This window comes from Octodon degus, unplaced genomic scaffold, assembly GCF_000260255.1.
Source record: "Octodon degus isolate 3935 unplaced genomic scaffold, OctDeg1.0 scaffold00177, whole genome shotgun sequence".
In the NCBI taxonomy this organism is placed as follows: Eukaryota; Metazoa; Chordata; class Mammalia; order Rodentia; family Octodontidae; genus Octodon; species Octodon degus.
The window spans coordinates 1,008,795-1,026,246 of record NW_004524753.1 but is presented as its reverse complement, the minus strand read 5'-3'; the positions used below and the strand labels follow the sequence as shown (position 1 = coordinate 1,026,246).

The 17,452-nt window shown below is 42.1% G+C and overlaps 1 protein-coding gene across 2 annotated transcripts; it reads right to left on the bottom strand.

The window, feature by feature from the left end:
- Nucleotides 1-5,131: 5,131 nt before the first annotated feature.
- On the bottom strand, nt 5,132-11,666 carry Btf3 (basic transcription factor 3). 2 transcript variants are annotated; one of them, XM_004643479.2, is made up of 6 exons: nt 11,302-11,666; nt 10,927-10,995; nt 8,095-8,208; nt 7,531-7,732; nt 6,111-6,167; nt 5,132-5,401 (listed from the first exon to the last, which is right to left on the bottom strand). In XM_004643479.2, exons 1-6 carry the CDS (start codon nt 11,431-11,433, stop codon nt 5,355-5,357), a joined length of 621 nt encoding a protein of 206 aa, XP_004643536.1. In that variant the 5' UTR covers nt 11,434-11,666; the 3' UTR covers nt 5,132-5,354. The 2 variants fall into 2 exon arrangements, 1 of the variants encoding a protein (XP_004643536.1); XR_002818576.1 differs by lacking the exons at nt 5,132-5,401; nt 6,111-6,167; nt 7,531-7,732 and having other exon boundaries at nt 8,190-8,208; nt 11,540-11,666.
- Nucleotides 11,667-17,452: the final 5,786 nt, after the last annotated feature.

The window sequence follows — 17,452 nt, the reverse complement described above, 5'->3', positions numbered from 1 at the left end:
ATCAGGGACCAAAAAAGTTTCTGCCTGCTTATACTCCATACACCCACCAGGAATTTCATGGGGACATACAACAGTCTGAGACCCAAGGATCCACTTATATCTTAATATATAAATACAACCTATATCTTAGATACAATCTATTTATATATCTATAAAAATACTGTGTATCTACAATGTATCTATATAAAGATCTACTCTATTTACATCTTTTTTGTTTTGTTTTTTGTTTTAGCGGAACCAGGGATTGAACTCAGGCCTTTGCACTTGCGAGGGAAGTGCTTATTTTACTGAGCCATCTCTCCAGCCCTATTTACATCTTAACTTTCACCAACATTTTTGTAGCCCTTAAAGTTTTTAAAAAGCCCTTTCACTTTTTTTTAGTACAGTATGGAATCTAGGGCTTGAGTACACTTCACAATCACTTTTGAATGGGCAGTCACTGCAGTCAGGCACAAGATACTGCGCTTCGATCCCCACCTCCACAAGCCTCACCAGACCCACCCTTAAGGCAGCCTAAGCCAGCCCCCCCCCCAAAAAAAAAATCATTCCCAAAATGATACTTCGGGGTCTGCCAGTTAGCTCAGTTGTTTAAGCACCTGGTCATGCAAATGAATGGGCATTCACTGCATTAAAAAAAAAATCCCCACTTCACTCACAGCATCCCCATGAGGTTGCTGGGGCAAGTTCTTTTGTTCCATCATCTAAGAAAATGATGAAGGGGGCTACTTATCCAGCCCATGACAAACCTATGAGCGCCCAGGCCTCTGGACTCTGTCCCAGAGTACTTCTCAGGCAGGAGTGAATTTACACTGATTGGCCAAAATACCTGCACTTTCAAAAAGTGCAGGCAAGCTCTGTAGGCCTGGAGAGTTTGGAACTATGGTTAGGAAAAATAAAAGAGAATAACGGGAGTTAGAAGAGTGGTAAGTGCATTAGGAGTTAGGAAGAGATGCATTATTACATGGCCGAAGCTTGAGGCTCACGGTCATGTATAAATGCGCTTATCTTACTGGCTTTCCAAGTTTTTCTTGCTGCCAATGCAAACCAGCTTCACAGCAACTGGGACTCCTGCTTCCCAAGGGATCTCACTGCTTACTCGCCACGCTCCCTGCTTCGTGCCCATGAGCAGGGCTGCACTATGGAGATGAATGTTACCCTCCACGGTGAGGTAGACAGAATCATCAAAACTGGAAGGTGGTCACCAGGAGCCAAGGGTTACAATTCAGAATCATTAAAATGTTACCATGCGTATTTGTCCTCTGTCAGAAATAATGCCTTTGGATGATATAGGTCAAATGCCCAACAGTTTTCCACAAACTCTGATATTCAAGTGGCCCATCCAGAAGACTTGGGCACGTGTGGACAAATTGTGTGACACAAGAAATGACAGTATGGGCCGGCTTGATAGCTCAGCAGGCTAAAGCACCTGCTTAGGCAGGGCTCAACAGCTGGGGTTCGATCCCTGGCTAGCCAAGCTGGCCCTACCCCTGGGGTATGCTGAGACGGCGATTGAGACTGTGCATGGAGGCGCCTGGGAGGTCAGAAGCAGGAGTCACTACGAGTCTGATCTACGCAGGGAGACCCTGTACACCCTGTACTAAATTCATTAAAAAAAAGAAAGAAAGAAAGAAAGAAAGAAAGAAAGAAAGAAAGAAACCAGCTGCCAGTTAGCAAAGAAAGAAAGGATAGTGATGGCTGCTCAGGTCAATCAGACAAAAATGAAAACACACATTTGATTTCTAAAATGGGTTCTTGGATTGGCCATCCTTATACACTCCAATTACATAAAATAACTCACTTAGAAAGCTTCCTTATGACAGCTAAGAACACCGATCATCTCAGGCCTGGGGCAGAGGATAGGTACATGCTTGGTAGGCAAAGGCCCTGGGTACCCTGTGAAGCAGCACCATAGTAACTAAGCAGCTTCTGCCCATTTGCATAGGTAAATCCTCTGGCTAAGTTAATAAAGCCAGCTTTGCAAAGTTCAATGAAGGAAAAACATCTCCATGTACAGCTCCTGTGTGCTATCAACTTCCATCTGGTATCCTTTGGCAATTATGGTTAAGATCAAAGAAGTCCACACATTTTGCTGGCTCACACACTGTGGCCAACCTTTGTTCTTTCTTTCCCACTTTCTTCCCTGATGCCAACACTGTTTCCCCATGGTTTAAAACTGGGCAGCACTTCTGGGTACCTTACTGTCTAGTGAGGCTAGATTATACTAAAACAGATGCAATTCCACATAATGTGGCCCCAATCAATATACAAAACACTTATCAGAAATGCACTGATTACCTGCCCTTTTTTCATCATAAAGGGTAAAAATAGAAACACATCCTAGGATTTGTGGCTAGCAATGCTAAATAAGTAGACAGAGCGCCTTCTCTTCTGGCCAGCTGCCAGTTAGCAAACACAGATATTTCCCAGCTGGCTGAATACACAAAATCCTATGGACCTTTCCCTTGTTTATGTAGTGTTCGTGTTTTTTAGGCTGGCAGCGAGAGCTGGGACTCTTCCAAGGCACAACACACAGAAACTTTAATGAACATCTGCAATCTTCTCAAGACAGCTTTCATGAGAATTTTTAAGACCCAAAGGGCTACTTGTCCAATAGCATCTTTTCCAGTTGACCTTGACATTTTAAGTTATCATTTTAAAAATAAATGCAACTGTGTAGTTTTGCATGCCCCGAGTACTGTGAGTATTCCAGCTGGAGACGTGATACTGTTTTCTTTGCTGCGCTTGCATTCCCAGAACTTGCCGCAAGAATGGCATTCAAGACTGTGCAGACCGGAGCGATGAAAACGTGTGCAAACAGAAGACTTCCTAATTACGGTTTCAGCAGAGCTGGAATCCGTTATTTGCCTTAAGACTTCTCTCAAAAAACTGGCATCTATCTACCCAAATACACATTGCTCTGGATAGGATGGAGAAGAGCTGGTCAAGAACATGACGCTAGTGTTATTGGGAGGAAAAAGCAGAAGTCAGACCCAACACTTATACAACAGAATAATACGGACAAGAATTCTCCAAGCTGTCAGATCAACATGTCTCTCTGGTTCTGATCCAGCCGAAAGAAGTTCCAACCAGCTTTACAAGTAGTAGCAGCCAATAAAATGCCAGGTCAGAATGACTTGCTTTTCTGGTCTGCCAGAGACTAAATTGGCTTTTTAGTAGGCGATGAGTAATGAGCTTAAAAGACAGAGTAGGTTTGAACTCCATCCTACCACTTAAGGGGCTTCTTGACCCAAGACAGCGAATTCCCTCAAGACGGTTGCCCCATCTGTACAATGTGGCTCCTGTAGGGGGATTTGGTAACCTACAGGGCAATGTGGTTCACATTATCATAGCTACAGGAATTATAGACAATTCAGTGTGGTGGGTTATGTTATTGTCTGAAATCATCTGGTACCTGCTCACAACAGCAGAGCTCTCCTCTCACAATCCCAAAGCTGTCAGACTTGACTATGTCTGTCACTCTGGCTGGCTGATGAAACTTTGTCATTAGTGACGCACATCACTTCCCAACTTACGTTGGTGAGGAGCCAGCTTTCTGCCACCTTTTCCCTGTCACGAGTTTAGCAGTGTCCCTACCACCGGCAAACCACCAACACGTGACTAACTTTCCTTGCAACTAAAATATTTGGTCATTTGTCCACTGCAGCATAACCCCATCTACCCCGCTATTGAAGAATTACAAAGAAACAAAACAAAAACTACTCTTTCTTAAGTCACTATCACATACCCTTATTACCTAAAATACTTTTAAAGGTTATTGGGGAAAGGTCTCACTGGCCGTAACAAATTAACTTTGACAGCACCACAGAATAAACTGCCCAAGGACAGGTCCTGCAGGAAGCCACTGTGCTTGAGTCCCTTCCCCATACATCTAGTGCCAACAGCTGGAATGCCAGCCAGTGAGCAGGTCAACATGCTGCCATCACCTTAACACTCAATCCAAACTACTCCAAAGCCTGCCCAGAGGGACCAGCTGCAGTGCGAATTTAAGCACCCAAGTCCCCTCCAGAGCTTTACTCCTTGCCCTCCACTTGGTTCTATCAGCTACACGTCCATGTGACTTCTACTGGATACCAGCTTTATCCCATCTTTTCTCAAAATGCTGGAAGTAGCCAGAAGAGCACCTGCTTCATCAGTGTGGGCCCAAGAATGAGAACACAACAGGGCCCACCCTGGCCAAAATACTCCAGAGATTATACTTGGCTTTTCTAACTGTCACTTGCTGGGACTTCTGGAGTGCCATCACTAGACAAGGGTACTTTTTACTAAGACACACAAACTTCTCAACAAATGCTTCAGCATAACACAAATGCACAAATACTGTCTACAGAGCACTTGATAAGTGGCACCATAACTGACAGTGACTCAGATATAGCTCAACAGTACCTTCAAAAAGGACTTACAATGAATTGTTGTTCCAAGTACATTCTTCTTCAATTGGCTTTGACACAGTGTACAAGTGTATGCATAATCATTTCAAATTTGGTTTGTAAAAAGGCTCTGTAACCCTGTACATGCCATTCTAATGTGTGCTTTCTTAAAAGGAATCTTCGCTATCTACAATGTTACCACTTAGGAAAACAATGTGAACCCGGGAACATTCCTACTAGAAAAATTGTTTTTCAACCACCTTGTAGAATAACCTACAAAGAAGTGATCTGGAGATTAACTACTTGCATTTAAAAAAAAAAAAAAAAAATCTCATCTTCAGGGTAAATTGACAAAAGAGGCATACCTGTTTTTATCTCATAAAATAAGGATGAAAACGAGGTCAAGGCACTTACTATAAGCTCATAAAAAAGTATCCAGAAAAAAGTTGCTTGCTCACTCACAGAAATCCTCTATATTCCTAAAATATACTGATACCACATAAAACATCCAAGTACTAGGGGCTGGTGAAAAGTTTTCAAACATGAGAACTTTATACCACCTTTGGTATATTATCCTGTTTTAAAATCTTTAATTAAAGTCAATGAAAGGGTTTATCAGCCACATTACATATCATGATTGGTTTTCAAGAATTAAGTTTGCCTACTGTGTACAGATCAGTGTGAAAGAAACAAAAAATAAAAACATACTAGGCAAAGCATTTTATTAATGTGTTTCAAACTTTATTCCCAGGCTTCTCCAGCTTAATTGGCTGCAAAGAATGAATTGTATGTAAGCAAAAACTGAAAAGAGCTGCAGTGTCCAAGGGGCTTGGGTTTAAAAAATATTAGAGATCTAGATTTTATCAGATCCATAAACAAAAACAATTTTAAAAAGCAGTCATAATATAAAATAGCAGCTCCCAGTAATTTCTTCCAAGTTTGATCTTTTTCAGAAGCTGACTTAGTTCAGTTTGCCTCATTCTTAGAAGCCTCATCAAAATTCTCCACAAGATCTAAGGGGGGGAAAAAAGGGTAGAAAGTCTGAAAAAAGTCAAATCCATAAATGACCAGATCTTAACAGCAGAAAAGGAAATGTTCTCCAACGTATTATATATACTTGTTATAATTTCAATGAGATCACTATCCATTTGGTACATTGACAATTGTAGATTTTGGGCATATAATACAAAATCACGTTACTCTTGAGAATGATATAAAGCACCAAGCTCAAATAATATATACACAGCCTTTCTATTCCTTTAAACTTTAAACATGCAGAACACTGGCTAACGTGGGAGAGCAGACCTAGTCACCACCATGATGTAGCTGTGTAGTGTTCTCAGGTTCTGGTGAACACTTGCCCATGTGAAACAGCAGTATTTATGAATCAAGTGATTCTTTTGCTCAATACATATTCGTTTTACCACAAAGTGATATAACAACAAACAAATTCTCCATTAAATTTTGTAGATTCATAGATTTTAGTAGGAAACAAAGATCATGTGATAACCAGATAGTTTAAGTCATAAGTAAACAATATCCAAATTTAAATTAGATTTCTATGTCTCTTTGGGAATCTTAAACCCAAGCCACAACTAGAAATGAAACTCTTGGTCATTTAACATTTTTCTCATGTGTTTCCATCCCTCCAGCCCAGTCCCCTTAACCTATCCCCTCCTGCCCACCAATTTGCTCTGTCAGCACCCACGGGGCGGCACCTACCTGGAACCTCATCATCATCCTCTTCTCCAGTAGCAAGCGGTGCTTTTCCATCCACAGCTGTAAGAAGGAAAATGTGTGTGACCTCCACATTAGAATAACAGACGAAATGCCAAGTGTTGTTACAACTGACGATCATGACAAGTGACCTGAGGTTTCACCTGTAGCACGATTAATAACATGATGCTCTGATGCGCAGGAACACTGGAATAGCAGTGACAGCTAACAAATCCCATACTACCCTTCCAATCCCTCTGGCCCACACAGGCCTGGACACAGTGTGAGGTCAGCAGGGAGCCACCAGGGATAAAACCCACACTACCAAATTCTGGTAAGACTTACCTTGGGAGGCAAACAATAGTATTTTGTTAATCTTATCTCTACAGTGAAAAAGCCTCAAGAACAAAAACATTTACTGAAATGAAATAAAGTAATCAAAAGGGGGGGTTGGATAAGCCACTACTTGGTCACACGAAAATGTGGACTACACATGAGTTAAAAGACCTTGCAGTACCGGCCTCTCCTGAGTATAGGTGGGCTATTTCAAAAGACTATTTTCATTCTGAAAGGTAAGGTGGCCTAAAATCTTTTAGTATCTTTCCACGTAGCAATCAATATAAACTGAGGCAGATTGAGTCCACATCTAGAAAAACATGGGTACACAGGAAGCTATATATACTGACTCGCTTCTGTGCTCCTGTTCTTCAAAATTTTAAGCAAAAAGCCCCTCAGAGTCAAGTTGTTACATCCCCTGATCCACTACCTCCAGCTCTGAACGAAACCCTAACAGATTGTAATTAAAAACATCAAAAGATCCCTGGCAACTGTGATGATGCGACCAAAAACCTGTAACTACAGTCAAGGATAATTTGTTGTATTTAAAGTAAAGATCACAAAGGTTCCGAACACAGAAATGATAAAGGGAAATGCTAAGTATAATAGTTTGTTTTTAAAATCACTTCTAAACTGTAAGTCATTACCAGGAAGTCCAAAATCAACACTTTTATTATTGCCAGATTAATAGAAATAAAAAATCTAGATCTTTGACCCTAAGCAACCAGGACAAATTGCTACTAATGTCAAGCACACTTATTTAAAAGGCCAGAAGATAGTTCAGTAGAGTAAGAGCTTGCCTAGCAAGCTCAAGGGACTAAGTTCAATCCCCATTTCGGGGGGGGGGGGGATTGTTTTGGGCCAAGGAGATGGCTCAGTGGAATAAGCACTTCCCTGGCAAGTGCAAGGGCCTGAGTTCAATCCCCGGTTCTGCAAAAACACACACACACATACAAAAAAAAACCTTGTTTACAATAACTGGTTTTAACTTTGCTTTCCAAACCTAAAGAGTCGTATCAATTTAAAGTTCTAGATCACAGAACTGTGCTGCTAAAGGAGTGAAGTCCTGTAAAACCAAAAGGAAACTCACATTGTTTGGGCAGAGCTTCAGCCAGTCTCCTTAAACTAGTCAGACTGTCTGCACCAAGCTGGTTCAAGATGCTGGGTAGCATTTCTGTCAGTTGTTTCGTCTCAGCATGGCCTGTAATGGTGAAAGTGTTTGCTGCCAGAGATGCCTGAACTTTTGGGTTGTTGAAGTGGATAACTGTTCCCTGGTTTGTAAACATATTCACCTATGAAGAAAAAAACTAATTAGCAATGCCCACCAAAGTTTCCTTTAAAGCTGAGTATGTCTTATTAAACACACATTGACGCCTACAAAACTAATCTAGTATTTTGTTTTCAAGTACACGTAAAATTCTGCCTAGAATGAAATGTGTACTCAATGGTTTTCAGACTAGCAATCTCTTGGGGATACTAGTTAACAGGATAAAAACCTAAGAACGTCAAAGTCTGGTATGATATGACAGAGCTAAGAAAGAAAAGAAAGAGGGGGGCTAGGGAGGGAGGGAGAGAAAGGGGTGACGGAGGGAAAGATATAGATATTCAAATTTTCTAGTCAAATCTTATTAAAACAACAAAATTTGACACTTACCTCTTCAATACCAGAGATATTGTTTACCCCTAACTTCTTTAATGAGAACTGAAGTTTTTTATCATCTGCTGTGGCCGTTCTATGAACCACCTTCTTCTTTCTGCGAGCAGTTCCCTAATGTGAGAAGGGAAGGGCAAACAGCACACTTAGACCACAGCAAATATTTCCAAAATGGGAACAGTTTCCACCTATTTTTCTGATTTTTGGTTCTGTGTAAGAAAAAAAACTGACCACAAACTCTGCAGTTAAGTAGGCAGACTAAGGTTAAAGATGGACCCTAGAACAGGAAAGATTATATAAAAATCCTTTGTCACATCTAATCTTGTGAGATCAAACAAGTTGCATGTGTCTGCCTAACTTAAGCGTCATTGTCACATCTAGAACCTTTTCTTTGTCTTAAAGAAAAAATCAACATCCAAAACAGTATTTACAAGCAAAACAGAATATGAAACAATCAAGTGAATTTACAGACTTTCAAACCACTGAGAGTAAAAACCTGAATTTCTTATCTTAACCTACACGACAACCAACGTAGTCCGCCCTGCCCTTATTACACTGCTCTTGATCATATCTTGTCAACCAATAAACCCCCTTGCTATTCCTTAAACAGGCCAACCAGATTGCAACTACCAATGTAACACAGCAACCCCCTCATCGTCTATTCTTTCATTAAACTTATTACTGTAAGACAAATACATTCCATTATGTCTCTTCTCATTACAGTGAAAATTCTATGAAGGCTTCTATTTTGTTCACTGCTACAGATGTAGTATCCAGCTGTGGAAGACAAAGGAAAAGCTACAACCCAACCACCTCACTGTCCCAATCTCTGAACCTTTGTCAAAATTTTTTAAATTCATTTTAATGATCACAACTCTTATTTATCTATTTTTGGAGACATGGTCTCACTTTGCAATGCAGACTGGCTTCAAACTCATGGATTCTACTGCCTCAGCCTCCCAAATGCTAGATCACAGGCCTGTGCCACCCGTGCCAAATCACGCATATCTCTAATTTTGAGAATGCTCCTACTATAGTAGGCCTATTACACTGTGAAAATAGACTTGTTGCCCAGTCCCAGTCCTCCTGGCTCAGTTTCCCAGAGGCCTGAGATTACAGGTCTACCTGACCATAGCTGGTTCAACTTTACATTTAAATGGTGTATTTTCAAGACTAACCATAGTAAAAGCTCACTTACGTCATAGTTTCACAGAAGAAACAAGCAGTAGACTAATACACACACACACTGTCTTTGGTCACATAGTTTGAATTATCATCCTGAAGTGGTCATGTAGACACTTTGCTTCCAAAGAGACTAAGAAACCACCATACCTCCTGAAGGTTCCACATATTTCATAAATGGAGAGTTCAGTTTACTTACTGAAGCTCATCATGTTAGTAATGCAGATAAAAGCACTGAAACTACACTGAATGATCAGAAAGCCCAATAAAGAAAATCCAAACAATGGCTCACAAAGAATAAAATGAGTTTTTCTGGCATCCAATGGATAGTCCGTAATTCTTTAATTCTTAAAAAGGTCAAATAACTAATGCTAACGTGCAGGTGTAGATCTTGAAGACTACTGGTGTTAGCAAAAGGGGGGGAAAATCAGGATATTCACTTGGGCAAGTCCAGTAATTTAATAAATAATAAATCTTATTTAATCTGGGTTAAACTTCTGGAAATCTCACAGGAGACTCTAATTCAATGCTTAAAGCTGGAAAGTTTTAACAGGTAATAAATTTGTAGTATGAAAACTTCTTTACAAGTTCTACCAAGTAAAGACATGCTCTGTTTCAACAAGCTGCCTGCCACACCTTGTTAAATAGCAGGAATGTGCTAACAATACAAAACATAACTAAACAGCATTTAGAGAACAATCCACAAACTAAGTTCAAAAGAGCATATCCTTGAAGAAAGTATACCCTGGAAGAATCCCCACCTGGGAAAAACCACCAAAACCTGATTAATTTAAAATACAGTTGCCTTAACTCCCTCGGTTTTTGCATAAGAGTCAGAACAGAAAATACCCACTTAAGTAGAATATTCAAATCTAACATCACTGTTCTTTATCTCTAAAACAGAACTGTAAAGAATCAATCTTTAGATATCCTTGCAAACATGCACTATAGCCAGGTGTGGTGGTACACACGTGTAATCCCCGCGCAGTGTGGGGGCTGAATGAAGGCATACAGAGGACTATACTGTTAAACTCAGCTGGGGGAGTTTGATGAAACCCTGTCACAAAGTAAATTTTAAAAGGGCTGGGGGCAGGGGCTGGCTGGGGATGTAGTTCCAGTGTTCAAACTTTTAGGTTGGATTCCCAGTAGCGCACACACACACACACACACACACACACTTTCCAAGAAAAGGGCTGAGGAAGTGGTTCAGCAATTCAGTGCTCACTTACCACGTGCTGGGTTCAAGACCCAGCATGGTACACACGTACACGTACACACACACACACACACACACAAAACACTGACTTTGTATAACTTAAACCAAAACAACTACAAGTTGCAGTGTGCACAACGACCTGATTTAACTTAAATGACACATTTTTTCCTATTAATAAAACTTGGTAACATTTCTGCTCGACTTATACAATGTTAACACTGCACTATTTACACAGAACCAATGTTTTGTCTTATTTTATTTCCTTGCTTTTCCCTTCTGAATGAACAACTGGTATCTCTCACTGGATCTGTTTAATCTCTGCCGCCCTTCTTCCTGGATGTGCTGGCTCTGGGAATTTTCGCCAAGTGGCAAAGCGACAAGCCAACTTCTCAGAAACGTAAGACGGACTCTAAAAAGAAACTATCAAAACTTACTTTCCCACCAATGCGCACTTGTGCCTGCAGTTTGGCGAGTTTTTCCTGGTTCATGATAGTTTCTTTCATCTGGAGAAAGAAGAAATGCTCAGCAAGGGGCTGGATCGCTCCAGCACTCAAAGCTTGTTACTTCCCCAGACGTGAGCAAAATAAACGCCTTACAAAGGCCGAGGCCCGGACCCAAATCCACCCCGAAAAGCTCCGGAGTTCGGCTCCTGGGGAGCCCCGAGAGCACGCGGCTCCCTCCCCGCCCCCGCGAGCCCAGCACGAGGCTCAGCCCCACGCCAAGGGCAGCACCCCCGCCCCGGCCCCGGCCCGGCCTCGGCCTAGCCAGGGCCTACCCGGCCCGCTCGCTCTCCGCAAGCCTCGCGGTACCTGAGGCTCCTCTCCTCGGGTTCCGCCGAGAGGTGCAGGAAGAGACGGCGTCGCCTCGCCCCCAGGGCAGCCGCCCCTGGCTCGACCTCGCCCCCGAAAGTCAACCTGAGCGGGTGCGCCTGTCCGTCGCATCGCCTTCCTCAGCTCAGCCCTGTCCCTCCCTGTCTCGCTCCTTCCGGGAACTTCCCGCCCCCGCTCCCGTCCTCCTCCCACGCCGGCGTCCAAAGCCTTTTTGTACCTTGTCGGAGCGGATATGGGGCAGCACGGGGGACTAGGGCTGGCGCTCAGGGGGTCTCGGGCGGACCAGCTGAGATTAGGCGCACACACGCGGGGACCCAAGATGGCAGCTAGAGGGAGGCCGGAAGTGACGCAACGCCACTTCCTCCCGAAGTCCGGAAACGGTCTTTGCGCAGCTGCGCATGCGTAGCCTCGCGCCGCGGCGCTGGGAAATTCTGCGGGCTGTAGGCGCCCGCTGGCTGTAGAGTTAGGGCACTGTCGTCGCTAGTCTTGGGAAGGCCACGGGAGAGCCAGAGAACTTAATTCTTTGCACAGTTAGGGTTGAGTGAGTCAGCCTGTGCTGACAATTTTTTACCCGCCACGAGTGCCCGCGAATTCAGGTGTCCGCTCATTGGATGGTGTGGATTGGAGACCTATCAAAAACAACTAAGCTTTTGTTTTCCGAGGCTAGATGCTTTGGTAGATTTCAAGGCCGCGGCTCAAAACTTTTGGAGCGTTCTCAGAATTTTGTAGTACCAGACTTGTATTTTAGCAAGCTTGGCAGGTAGTTAACCACCTTAGACCCAGAGACACGACTGCATTCCCATGTTTCTTTCATGAGCAAATATTGACTCCTTGGTACGGAGTTGGTGTGGATTTGGCAATGAGCCATGCACAAAGCAATACACTTCACCTTTTTTTAAGTAGTAATTCAGCCAGGTAGAAATGTGTGCTGTGTGTGTGTGTGTGTGTGTGTGTGTGTGTGTGTGTGTGTGGACAGGGAGAGGCAGACTATTTGTTCAGCCTTTCTGTACTCCTAGCTCCAAAGTATTTTGCATATTAAAAAGAGAACCTGAAATCTTGGTCAGAGAGAGTACAATTTATATAGGAGGAAAACTTGAGTAAGGACAAATTTTCCCAAACAAGTTCATTTTTTTTTTCTTTGAATACTTTTTTACCCATAAAAAAGTAAACCTTAAATTTGTTAAAAGTGCTATATCATTAAGAAAAACCAGTAAGGGCCGGCCAAATAGCTCAAGGGATTAAAGCGCCTGCAAGCAGGTGCAGGGACCAAGGGTTCGATCCCCAGACCTGCCTTGCGGGCCCTTTCCTCCAGGGCGAGCTGAGATGGCAATTGAGCCTGGGCGTGGTGGCGCGCGCCTGTAATCCCAGCTTTTAGGAGGCTGTAAACGGACGGATCACTAGGAGTCCGATCCAGTAGTGAGACCCTGAACACCCTGTAGACCCTTCCCGGAAATACTAAATAAATAAATAAAATACAAAAGAAGAAAGAAAAGAAAACCAGTAAGGACAGCTGTATTACTTTTAATAATAATTAACAAATATTTGTTCGAATAACAATGTTGCTGCTATAATCAAAGGAATCTCATATACTAAGATGGGGTGTGGTAGTATTAGGTTATATGGGTCTCTATACTAATGACAAAGGTCTGAATAACTGTACCAAAAGTATTCAACCCTATCAGGATATAAAATGTGTAGAAGTATTTACCTTTTTGAAATAAATTTATATCTGCATTCAGGAATATTTTTACCATTTTTCTCCATTATATGTTGGGATAATATATGGTGGTTGACACTTCCTAGTTATGATGTTTTCCTAGCTCCGAAGTATTTTACATATTCAAAAGAGAACCTAAAATCTTGGCCAGAGAGAGTACAATTTATACAGGAGGAAAACTTGAATAAGGACAAACTTCTCCAAACAAGTTCATTTCTACATAGATAAGATAGGACATACGATACCTGACACCAGGCTCACATTTTATGGTTTTCAGGAAACGTGAGTTCTTTCTTTTTGTGTGAGTTCTTTTTTAATTTTACTTCTGTTTCACGTTTTCTCTTTTGCAATTTTAAATATACCATGTTGAAAATAAAAAATTTCCTAATCCTTCTGCTGCTTCTGCCTGTTAGCAGTCAGAATTTTCTGATTTTTCTAATATATATCCACCAGTCTTTTAAAAATATAACCCCCAAACATCCGAAGTTACAACGTTGCAAGCTTAGCCCCAGAATGTCATTTCCCACAGGCTTCCAACGTCTACAGGCAATGGCTTCCACTGCTGAGCACCACCACCCTTAGAGTCATTTACCTAGCGTTCAAGATGGCCCTTATCAACAGGCAAGGCAAAAAAGGTAAAACTGGTTTGTCCTCCTTGGGTTGTAAGTTTATGATCTAGTCAAAGTCCGTGAATTGTTTTCATCTGTGAGTTATACTTGAGTCGAGTTCAGCAAGAGTGAAAATACTTACTTTAAATTTTTTCTTTCCATTTTTTTTAAAGACATTTATTCAGTGTCATGATCAGACTATTACATTTAGTAATCAACAGCATGGGTGCAAAAAAAGATCTACTTTAAAACCCTTTGTTGGAATGCTTTATACTTTCAGCAGAACAGAAACTAAAATAACTTGTTATACAATTAGTCACAAATACAGTCCTTGAGTTTTTGGCCCATACACATGAGTATTGCCTAAAACATGTCTTCTTTGTAGCAGCTAGGCCCAGCCACCACTGTGCTTGGCTGAGTTCACAAATCTGTTGTAACCTGTAGCTTCCCTGTCACTTCTCTGGCTCTCCTCTCCTGCTAAGCTTTGTTTCCTGGAAGTGTTTAAAACCTCTGCCACTGCCATTGCTACTGCTGCTGTTGGAGCCACCATAGCTACCTTGATTTCATGGTTTGGTAAAATATTGGCCTACACCAACATAGGACCCAGAGCTTCTGCCTCCAAAATTTTCTCCTTTCATGGGTCCAAAATTTGAAGCCTGACTTGTAATTGCCAAATTCATGATAGTTTCCACTACCTCCATAACTGCTTCCATAATTACCAAATCCATTGTAGCCATCTCCACTGCCACCATATCCACCCCCACCACAGCTGCACCAAAGCCACTTCCACTGAAGTTTCCTCTGTGACCAAAACTGTCATTGCCACCAAAACCACCTCCACTACCACCACCAAAATTTCCGGAACTACTTCAACCTCTTTGGCTAGATGAAGCACTAGCCATCTCCTGCTTCAACAGGACTTTCCTCACTTCACAGCTGTGGCTATTCAGTGTGGCATTTTTGAATGACAGTCTTATCCACAAAAATATGGTCATCAAAAGGTACAAAAGCAAAGCCCCTGTTCTTTCACTGCCTCGGTTGGTCATAATTTTAATTGCTTTGATTTTTCCATGTTGTTCAAAATAATCTCATAGATGATGTTCTTCAGTATCTTCTTTAATGCCACCAACAAAGATCTTCTTCACCATTAGGTGGGCACCTGGTCTTTGAGTATCTTCTCTTGAGACAGCTCTCTTTGGTTCCACAACTCTTCCATCCACTTTGTGTGGCCTTGCATTCATGGCTACATCCACCTCCCCCGCAATGGCATAAGTGATAAACCCAAAGCCCCTAGAATGCTTGGTGTTCGGGTCTCTCATAACCACACAGTCTGTGAGTGTCCCCCATTGCTCACAATGACTCCTCAGACTCTCATCAGTTGTTTCAAAGTTCAGCCCTCCAATGAAGAGCTTCTGTAGCTGTCAGGCTCCTTGGGAGACTCTGACTTAGACATGATGGCAGTTGGAAGAGAGACGACAATGTTGCTTCTGTAGTGTCCACCAGCAGAAAGCTCTTTCCTTTTCTTAAATGCATATACATTTGAAATCTTGTTCAAATATTTAAAATTTTTATTGAGGTTGTATAGATTTGGGAAGCTTTTATATCTTTACCAATCACTGAATCTGTTCAATTGCAGGAAATGGATCTGGCTGCTTGAAATATATAAAGATTCAAGGCTTTGGAAGGAAACTATACTTAAAAAAAATTGTGCCAGCCCTGGTTTACAGTGCAGTTATGGCCAAGTCCAAGAACCACACTATGCACAACCAGTCCTGAAAATGGCACAGAAATGGCATCAAGAAACCTCGATCACAAAGATATGAATCTCTGAAGGGGGTAGATCCCAAGTTCCTTAGGAACATGTGTTTTGCCAAGAAGCACAAGAACGGCTTCAAGAAGATGCAAGCAATCGATGCTAAGGTCATGAGTGCACCCACCGAGGTTATCAAGGCCCTCGTCAAGCCCAAGATCATACCAGAGGGAGAAAACCACAGGCTCGCTTGACTTGCCTATATTGCCCACCCCAAGCTTGGGAAGCATATCCGTGCCTGCATTGCCAAGGGTCGCAGGCCTTGCCAGCCAAAGGCCCAGGCTCCAGCCAAGGATGAGGCTCCAGTTTCTGCTCCAACCAAGGCCCAGGCTCCAGCTTCTGCTCCATCCCGGTCTCCCAAAGGTGCCCAGGCCCCTGTTAAGGCTCCGCAGTAAGAGCCTCTTATCTGCTGATGTAAAAACAGAAGGACTGGTGTGACCCCTGGGGCGCCATTTGTGGGGGGCTGATGTCCTCCTGTGCACTTTGTACAAATAAACCTGAGGCAGGAAAAAAAAATTGCTCCAGGAGCTGGAGAAGTCTGCTTAGGCTGAGGCTCTCAGAAGCGAGTTACAGAAGACTAGTGCAGAACAGCCTTTCTTAGGAGCTATGACCACTGCCTCTACCCATGGAGAGAAGAGCAGATCTGGACCCCACCGCAGAATGAATGACGTTTGTATGCCTCTGTAGGTACAATTCAGGCATCAACAGGATGCAGTAGCGACTACTCAACATCCGTAAAGCTAAGGACCGGGCTGTAGAAGCTGCTGCAGTAATACCGCCTTGTCATAAGCCAACTTGCCAGCAAAAACAACCAAGGCTGAAGTAAATAAAGCAAGCAAGCAACATGTTATTTTAGCTTTATGTTCACCTTCCAGGTCTTACTTAAATGTACCTTTTGGAAAAAATAATTCACTTCTAGAACCTTAATTGCAAAGAGGTCTGGGAAATTATGTATTTAACTTTCTAGATTTATGACACGTGGATGGATGTTGAACTTGAAAGAAACAGGAATGAGTGCTTGGTCATATACACAGTAGTATCTTACCCACTCAAATTGTCACTTACATGAGCAAAGTGCTTTCATTTTCAAAATACAAAATGTACTTTTTTTGTATTTTGATAGAGTTTATAAAACTTTCTAGGGGACTTACACATTTTTGTCACACAAATTTCCAGATATGATAGAGTTTTTCTCCTTGTTTCTCTCCTACTTAGGCATCTGCTTGTTGTACTCTTGTTGAACAGATACACAGATTTTTGACCCCAGTATGATCAAGCAGTCAATTTACAGTGTGCACAAAGAACAAAAAAATGTTACATTATTCTTCAGAATGTAACAAACAAAGTTCAGGTAATAGAAAACAGTAGGATAATTAAACTGGATTTTCTGTCGTTTGTTTTTTGTTTTTTGAGACATAGTCTTGCTGTGTAGTCCAGGCTGGCCTTGAACTCATTATGTGGCCCAGGCTGGACTCAAACTCATGGCAAGACTCCTGGCTTGGTCTCAAAAGGGCCACACCCAGGCTTGACTTTTTTTCAACAAATTCCAAAGGGAAAAGGGCAAAACAGGAGTATGGAGAACTTTGCATTAAAAGTATCAACCTAAGGCATATCAAACCACCCCTGGGGCTGGGGAGATGGCTCAGTGGAATAAGCACTTCCCTGGCAAGCACAAGGGCCTGAGTTCAATCCCAGGTTCCACCAAAAAAAAAAAAAAAAAAAAAAAAAAAAAAAAAAAAAAAAAAAAAAAAAAAAAAAAAAAAAAAAAAAAACAACACCCCCACCACATAATGGTGGTTGTTGTGTTCCAATGGTTCATTTATAGATAAGTTCATATTTAAGACCTAGTCTAGCTTTACAAGTTTGGCTCCCAGTATTTGAACTCATTATGGCAGCTAAGGTTTAATCTTACATCTCTTGAGACCCTTAATGCATCTTGGAAGTGATTGCTGTGGAAGAGGTGTTTTACTTCTGTCAGCTATGTTTAGCTTTCTC

What these genes read in the sequence shown, in the direction of transcription:
- Btf3 (XM_004643479.2), bottom strand. Translation starts at nt 11,433, where the DNA reads ATGCGACGGACAGGCGCACCCGCTCAGGTTGACTTTCGGGGGCGAGGT. An exon ending in CCCGAGGAGAGGAGCCTCAG is followed by an intron (nt 10,996 to 11,301) that starts GTACCGCGAGGC and finishes TTCTTTCTCCAG; the next exon opens with ATGAAAGAAACTATCATGAA. An exon ending in GGATGATGATGAGGTTCCAG is followed by an intron (nt 5,402 to 6,110) that starts GTAGGTGCCGCC and finishes TCCCCCCCTTAG; the next exon opens with ATCTTGTGGAGAATTTTGAT.